This window comes from Sinocyclocheilus rhinocerous, unplaced genomic scaffold (assembly GCF_001515625.1).
Source record: "Sinocyclocheilus rhinocerous isolate Xijiao unplaced genomic scaffold, SAMN03320098_v1.1 scaffold334, whole genome shotgun sequence".
Lineage (NCBI taxonomy): Eukaryota > Metazoa > Chordata > Actinopteri > Cypriniformes > Cyprinidae > Sinocyclocheilus > Sinocyclocheilus rhinocerous.
Window position 1 is genome coordinate 1349483 of NW_015658500.1, and position 8516 is coordinate 1357998.

General features: G+C 36.0%; 1 protein-coding gene across 1 annotated transcript in view; it reads right to left on the reverse strand.

Moving 5' to 3' along the window:
- LOC107722183 (syntaxin-binding protein 4-like) overlaps positions 1-8516 on the reverse strand; it is a 28377-nt gene that overhangs the window by 5064 nt on the left and 14797 nt on the right. Inside the window, exons 13-16 of the mRNA XM_016530435.1 lie at positions 7864-7976; positions 7562-7651; positions 7343-7408; positions 1781-1924 (exon numbers count right to left, since the gene is read on the reverse strand). Of these exons, the coding sequence (XP_016385921.1) occupies positions 1814-1924; positions 7343-7408; positions 7562-7651; positions 7864-7976 (380 nt within the window). The 3' untranslated portion in view covers positions 1781-1813. The remainder of the gene's footprint in view (positions 1-1780; positions 1925-7342; positions 7409-7561; positions 7652-7863; positions 7977-8516) is intronic.

The window sequence follows — 8516 nt, forward strand, 5'->3', positions numbered from 1 at the left end:
TTTTTTTTTTTTTTTTTTTTGCGTGAACTATCCCTGTAAGGAGGCTGTGTCCTTCATATTGATGGTCGACCAATTTAGGTTTTTCAATTTTTATTTATTTTTTAATTATTACATTACAGCCCTCAATCCTGAAAATGTGCTTTGAAGTTTTAGGAACTCTCAGATATATTATGCCATTTAATCAAATTCACTATTCACAAAAAATATCCACTGCACAGAATGTTCATTCAAAAGAGATTTGACAAAGAAAAAATGGTTGAAAAACAAGTCCATCATTGATTAACCTCAGTGTTTAGGCTGAGACCATGTATTCAAAGAAAAGAGGAGGCCAGAGATGCTCTTTTGTCTGGGTTCCAGCGTGTCCCTGAACTGTCTATTTCCTTTAACATGTAAGAAAAATCATGCCGGTCTGTTACCAAGAATACGATCCACATGCTTTCTTGAGATACAAAGAACAGGATACTTCAGCTAATATTACCATCTGACTCTATTATAATTCAATCTACATATCAGGCCATTTTTTAATACTTGACATTAATTCAGTGACTCATTTTGAGTTTTATGAGGGTGTTTTGGACATCCTGTGTTAAACAGGAAAAGTACTGAAAAAGAAAACGCAGCTTCTTGCTGTTATTTTTTGTTTCCAGAGCTATGCTTTGGACGGACTGCTATCAGTAATGTTTTGACAAAGCGGATCAATTTAACTAGGCCAACAAGATAGTATTCTTTCATTTAGCAAACACTGTCAGTCAAAACAAGATGTCATGAACGATCATTGTAGAATATATATATATATATATTTACATTTAATTATATTTAAAAAGGCTCTTTTATATGTTTTCCCACTAAGGACCCATTTCTAAAGGTATATATCTTTGTGTAGCCTGTGACAATTGCGACAAAGAGAGTTGCTTTCTAGCAGCTTTGTCTCCAGGCAACGATAGCAGCAGTGAGGTGAATCAGATCTAAAAAGCTTGTATTAACATCAAATACACCTTGTATTGTGTTTCCTTATGAGATTAACCTAATTTTATTCACTAAACACATCTAAATAGATTAGATTTCACAATTAAGGTGGTTTGCCTCATTTTCTATAATATATAAGATGTTAAACGCTTACATCATAAGTAATTGAACAGACAGGATATGAAACATTCAACAAGTAAGTACACTTTTAAGTCAACTTAAATGTAGATCACTAGGCTGTCTGGTGAAAAAGATAACGATATTCCATTACAAATGCTATCTGAATAGGTTCTATAAATTTGAACAATAGGCAGTATCTTGGTCATAATGATGCTATAATGTTTAAATGTGTCTAGTTTAAGAGGCTCGTAATGAGATGGGATCACGGAAAGATTGCCAATGTTTTGACCTCTACAGGTCATTAGATGCATTTGTGTAAGTTCAAATGTTGCTGGAAGGTAAGCTACATATTTCCTGAGATTTACAAAGCTGAATGGGGTCAGGAGTTCAAGCAATGGCTAAATGAGCAGACTGAATGTGGTTATAGGGTAAACCAAAGTCGTGTGTGTGCATGTGTGTTTAAGTAATATGTACAAAATATTACACATAGTATAATATGCATCCCCTTGAACGATAACATCTCATCCAGCACAGTTCAGCTGAAATTGCTAGTGCCGTAAGATACATTTTTATATGGCACAGTGGGTCAGAGCATGAAGAGCATGAAGGTCAGACAAACTGACACAAGGGACAGTTGCAATTAAGTAGATGTTTGATTTTCATGGCAAAGCAGAAAACATGCATGTATACTTACAGTCCAGCTCTAGAATGCCTCTGACAGTATTAGTTAGTTCTTTAGCTTCCACAGCAAGTGCAGATGTTGTCCAAGGTGGTTTCTTCCCACCTTCGAGATGGCAGGGTCTGAGACAGAGTGACCAACTTTGGATTGCTGGGAGAACTGAAAAACAAAACACACAATCCTTTATTTAAAACAGTGTAAGCAGTTTCAGATGTTTTAACTAACTAACCTAACCTAACCTTAACCTAACTAAACTTTTGATTCAATAAAGATATATTTTATTTTATTTTCTCAAGAAAAATAACCCTCTGAAAACTGTGTCAGTCCTGAACGATTTGTTATAAAAGCTGTAGGAAAGTGCACTCCCTTTGACCTGAAATGAACAAAACATGCTGGGACTCCTAATAAAGGGTGAATTTTTGGGTAAGGGGATTCAGATCCACTGACATGGATGGACCAGTGTTATGAAAACATATTATGAAACTACCACACTTTCGGGTCATTTTTTCTCCAGCCACCTCCTCTGTTTCTCAGGATTTCTGGGACAGAGTTATACAGTATGTGATTTTGAATTCAACATTCTTTGACAATTAAATTAATTGTAACCAATGCACGATCCTTATAATAAACTTCACATATTCTTCATTATACATGGACATTAAATGGACATAAGTGCTCATTTTTCTCTCTGGTAAAGAGTTGATGTAAGATCCATCATGTCTATTTAATAAGTAAAGTTTTTTTCAGTGGACAATTATCTATACCCTTTTCATAAGTTATTCCTGGTATTTTGAAAGTGACAGTTAATAGTACTCATGATGAGTAAAATGTGTTTTCGAATCTTACTCAGATAGGTCGGCAGTAAGAAAGTCACACAGTCACTATCTAATTATAATAATCAATTTTGTTTTTTAAATTGTGAATTACCACACATTGTGCGTTCATTTATAGATCCTCACAGTGTGGTTTTCACACATTTCATGTCACCTGTCCATTAAGAGTGCTATCATACCCCACAGCTTCATAATTACAATGGCCTGATTACCTTTCTTTTATCTGACGTCTATTGAACGATGCCATGCTGATAAGTATCCAATGCTGTTGTGGTTTTCATTAATGCCAAAACATCTGTCTCTGCCTGTATTATGTAACAGCTTGTTTTACAGGTTCTCATCTGCCAAAACCTGCCCTGTCTATTCTCTCTAAAGCAGAAATGGACATAATGAAACTTGTTTGCACATGTCTTATTCCTTCAGCCTCTTTAGACTTAAAAGAAGCAGAGCTGTGCTTTGTCATGCTGCGAGTCTGGAGGCATTTCTTTTCAAGTGCACTAAGTTTGCAACGTTAGGGGGAAGAGCCCCTGAGCATTGTAGCGTCCTACTGTACATGCACTCTCATTGTTGCAGGAAGCAAAATCTGCAGTGGAGGAGAGTCGATCCCTGCGGACCCGGATCCATCTGGCAGAGGCAGCTCAGAAACAGGCCCGGGGAATGGAGATGGACTACGAGGAGGTTATCCATCTCCTGGAGGCTGAGATAGCTGAAATGAAGTCTCAGAAAACTGAGCAACCCAGCCGTGGAAAGGTATTCCACCTTTGAGAGTTTTACACTAGCCTTCCCTTCTCATTCCCAATCCACATCCCCTGCACAGCCCCACTCCAGGTTTTTCCTCTCTCGTGTACTATAGAAACTAGGTCACTGTTTGCTTTGTGCTATTCAGTAACTGGGCTGATGTGCTGCGAAGGCTTTAACATGATCTTGCAGGGTGACGTGGGCTGACGAGGTTATTTTTGAAATCTCTGGCTAGCAACCTCGCGTGCCTCCAGGATAAACTTTATTTTCACAGCAATTTATGATTACGTAGGATAACAGGATCTTAATTATTGTTATGATTGCTTGTGGAAAAATCATCACACACTATGTAATAATTGCATTTCAGCACAACTTCCTACAAAAAAGATTCTATTCACATAGAGTACATATAGTAGCTTATATATATATATATATATATATATACACTACCGGTCAAAGTTTGTAACTCAGTAATATTGTGAAATATTAATACAATTTAAAATAACTTGTATTAATGCTTGCAAAATAGCCATTACTCCTAGTCTTCAGCATCACATGATCCTTCAAAAATAATTCTAATACAGTTTGGTGCTCGGGAAACATTTCTTATAATTATCAATGCTGAATTATCAGTTATATAATTGTACTGATAATTATCAGCTATAATTATCAGTACAGCTGTACTACTATATTATTATATATAATATTTTTGTCGAAATTGTGATAATTTTTTTTCATGATTATTTGATTTATAAAAATCCAAAAGAACAGCACTTATTTTAGAAATAGTTATACAGTAAATTTCTTTACTGTCACTTTTGATCATTGAATTCATCATTGCTGATTTTTTTTTTATTTGTCAATATATATAGAAATACAATTAGCCTCTGGTAATGTGTTTATTATTTATATATAGACACAGTATATGTATGTGTGTGTGTGTGTGTGTGTGTGTGTGTGTAATATATAATATTACACACACACACACACGCACACAATAAATGGATATATAAGCAATTTTGACTTGAAAGTACTGTAAACTAAACTCTCAAACTTTCTATCATATTCATAACCCCAGATCACAATGCACAGATAAGATTTAAATGGACAGTTGTCATCTCAAGAGCCACATGGACAAGTCACACCTCAAACCGGTCACGGCTTTAACGCACACATTTTACTGTAATATAGCCGGGTGTGCACTGTGTGGACGGTGATGTAGCCTGCACATTTCTCACAAGAGAGGAGGCTTAAAAGCCCACTGCTTCGATGCTGAAAAGCCCATCAGCCAACCTGTTGCTCTAACAGCAGATATAGAAGGTAAAGTGTGGGTGGGGGTGAAGAGAGCAGAAAGGATTCAGCAATACAGAACGTAGCTTTAAAGAAACATACAGGGCTTTAAAAAGCCTTGGTTTCACACCACAGGGAGTGTAGTACATCTATTAGCGCTTCAATGTGATGAACTGGATACAAACTGAGCCCTCTGTAGTGCTCCAGGAGGGAGCAGCTGCGACTCCACAGACTGGAGCAAAGCACTTTGGGAAGAAGAGACAGAAGTTGCGTTGACCCTGACGCCAATCGAAACCCCACAGGGCCTCATACAGCTGACCAAACATTCAGTGTGTCGCTTTAAGAGTATAACTGCATTTTCCTTCTTATTTAGATCATCTCTTAAGGTCAACCGCAAGTGAAATTGTGGTTGAATGCTTTTGCGAGAGGAACGATATTGCCAGCAGCCGGGTCGATACAAGGGCACTAATAGTTCACCACACACCATATACCATACATATAAACTAAGAAAATGTGAGCGGTGCTTTTCTGGCCAAAACGTGCTACCATGATGAGAAGGTGTCGCTAACTGATTGTTAAGGTGTTCAAAATGCTTTTTAGCATGTTGATATGTGGTCAAAAAACTCAAAAAGGGCTCCACAACAAGTCTTTATGATATTCTGATCTCTAAATATGACTCCAGTCTCTCTTTCAATGCATGTCTGTGCCCATTTTATTATACAAAGTTTGGGGTCAGAAAGATTTTTTTTTTATTTTTGAAAGAATTCTCAAAATCTGCTCCAAGGCTGCGTTTATTTGATAGAAAATGCAGTAAAAATTGAAATATTTAAAAATAACATTACAATTTAAAATAACTGTTTTCTAATTTAATATATTTTACATATAATAAATGTAATTTATTCTAGTGATGGCAAAGATAATAATTTTCAGCAGTCAATACTTCAATCTTCAGTGTCACATGATCCTGCAGTTCAGAAATCATTCTAATTTGCTGATTTGGTATTCAAGAAACATTTATTTTTATTAAAAGAAGCAATGATACATTTGGACACAGTGATACCAGGATTCTTTGATGAATATAAAGTTCAAAAGAACAGCATTTATTTGAACTAAATATCTTTTGTAACATTATAAATGCATTTACTGTCACTTTTGATCAAATGAATGTGTATTAGTATAATAGCATTAATTTCTTTAAAAAACAAAAACAAACTACTGACCCCAAACTTTTGAACGGAGTGTATGAATGTCATTGCATTAGATACAAAATATCAAAGCAAGTGTCATTTGCAAAAAAAAACATTATTAATTATGAACATGCTGCACTGTAGATTTCGAGATGAAAATCAATTCTGATTGCTTAGAAAGGTAATACCTCTTCTCAACAAGCTGTGCAATTTAAAATTTCATTCATGTCCGTAACACACACAAGCAATGCTTAATGTTAGTGGTTTGTTCAAATTAAAAAGCATGAGCAAAAGTAATCTTGAAGATGTCATTAGCATAGACTAGCTGTACTGCCAATTTTGTTTAATTGCTATGCAGCAGGATGATCAGAATGTACTGCTCTGCTGCCTTAGTAAGAGTCTAATAAAACCATTAAAGTCCAATTAATCTTGCATTGAATGCTGAGGCTCTTTGGATTTGGGTTTATGTAACAGGCACTTCTGAGGCTGAGATAGAACCCAAAGGGCTAGTGGGAGCCCATTTCTTTATAACTCATAGAAAATAACTATTTCCAAACACCGACTGCCATCCCTCAATGTCCTACATACTTCATCTCCCACATGATGTTCTTAATGTGGGTGTTTCAAGCTTCCTGTAGTGAGCGCAACACACTGAAAATAAATTTTTGGATATTGCTCATAGCATTTTTTTATTTTTTCATTTGAGTTCGGAATAGTGCTGCTGAGAAAATAATGCAGTTTTAGCGTTTAACTCTACAGAGCAGCACCTGCATCTCACCTTTAAGAATTGAATGGCACATGTGCCCAGAGCTCCCCCCTGTGGCATATCTAAAACACGGTACGGTGACAACGGAATAAAGTAATGTACTGTAAAAACATAATAACATAATAATAACATAATAAAAAAAGATGGAATGGAATCTTAAGGTCAAAGCCCTGTTTTACACCACTTTTAACTGCAACAGCAGGCTAATTCTGAGCTTACAACGTGGAAGTCAAACCCAAAAATTGCAGCAATTGTCTGGATTTAGTGAGATATGGATAAAGTGCTATATGATCCTGCATGTTCCTATATTCATATCATATGTTAGATCTCCTCATTCTGAAAAACGTCAATAGCCAATTCTGTCAATCAAATCGTCTGTTAAATATATTTAAAAACCTTTGCAAACTAGTCCTATGTTTTGTTTTGTTTTATTCGCTCAACCTCAACAAAGCCCATGTAGTTCAATTCTCTGGACTCCCTAGGTCAATAATGATCAAAAATGGTGAAATATAGAAATTATTAAAAAACTTCACTGCATATAGAACTTGCTTCGAGCTTGACTGACAACTTAAAAAAACAACAACAGGTGAGTAGTTTGCTTCTACAATGCAAAATGATTGTGTTGATAAATAGCTCTATTTGCAGCTAAGCTTTTGCTACACTGCGCTATGCACATGTGCAGTTTCAAAAATGTTGTAACCTGCTAACATGGGCATCAAAATGAACGTGTTCTGCTTACGGTGTGTAAGAATGATATGCATACCTGTTTAACTTTTGTCAGTTCCTGCTGCATCTTATGATTAAGGCTCTCGGATTCTGTCAGCTTATCCTGTTAGAAGAGAGATCTTCATATGAGTCAGCATTAGAGTTAGCTCACTCAAGTTCACAGATAGGATTAATGAGAGCCTCGCTCAATATCACAAGAATGAATGTCACACATTCCAGCATGTGACAAAGTTTAAAATCATTGTCATGGTGGTACCTGCAGTTTCTTGAGCTCTCTTAAGGCCTCAATGTGCTCTTTTCTTAGTCTCTCCATCTCATCCAGATCATCAGAGTCTGATAACGATGGCTTATAAAATAAGTTAATATATAAAAATTATTAATAAAATTGGCAAGAAATAAAACTTAATATATGTAAAAAAAGAAAAAGACAAAGAATATGGACAAAAAATTATATATAAATATTTAAATTATATATGTGTGTGTGTAATTTTTTTTGTCAATGCACATTTTGTATGTATGCTTCTGCTGCAAAAATAAATAAAAATAATTTGCACTTACCGTAGGGTTTGATGGAGACTCAATAAGATCATCTGATGTCAATCTTGCTACTTCCTGTTCTGAGTCAGATTTGGATGGTAGTTTAAAGAGTTCCTTTGCCACTCTCTCAAAATCTTACAGAAGAAAAATTTCTTATTAAAATACGTTTAAACAAAAAATGTATAATAGCACTTTTTTTTTAAAGTGGTCATATGATGCGATTTAAATTTTTCCTTTCTCTTTGGAGTGTTACAAGCTCTTGGTGCATAAAGAAGATCTGTAAAGTTGCAAAGACTAAAGTCTCAAATCCAAAGAGATATTCTTTATAAAAGTTAAGACTTGTCCACGCCCTCCTAAAACGCCTCGCCCGCCCACCTGCCGCCGCTCACTCTAGCCCGCTGGCCGCGCCGTTCTCAAGTCCGCCGGCTGTTCCTCACTCAAGCCTGCCGTGTGTGACGCTGTGTGTTTCGTTGTGAAAGCGGCACGACGCCTTCCAAAAGAGGACACAACTAGAAATCAGTGGTTAAGTTGTATTTACAACACTGTTCCAGAACAGTTCAACCCAAATATTCAGATGTGTGCAGCACATTTTATGGAGGACTGTTTACTGATCCTGGGAGAGTAACATTAGACTAAAATGCCAGCACTTCTGACTCACGTAAGTACGTTTTCAT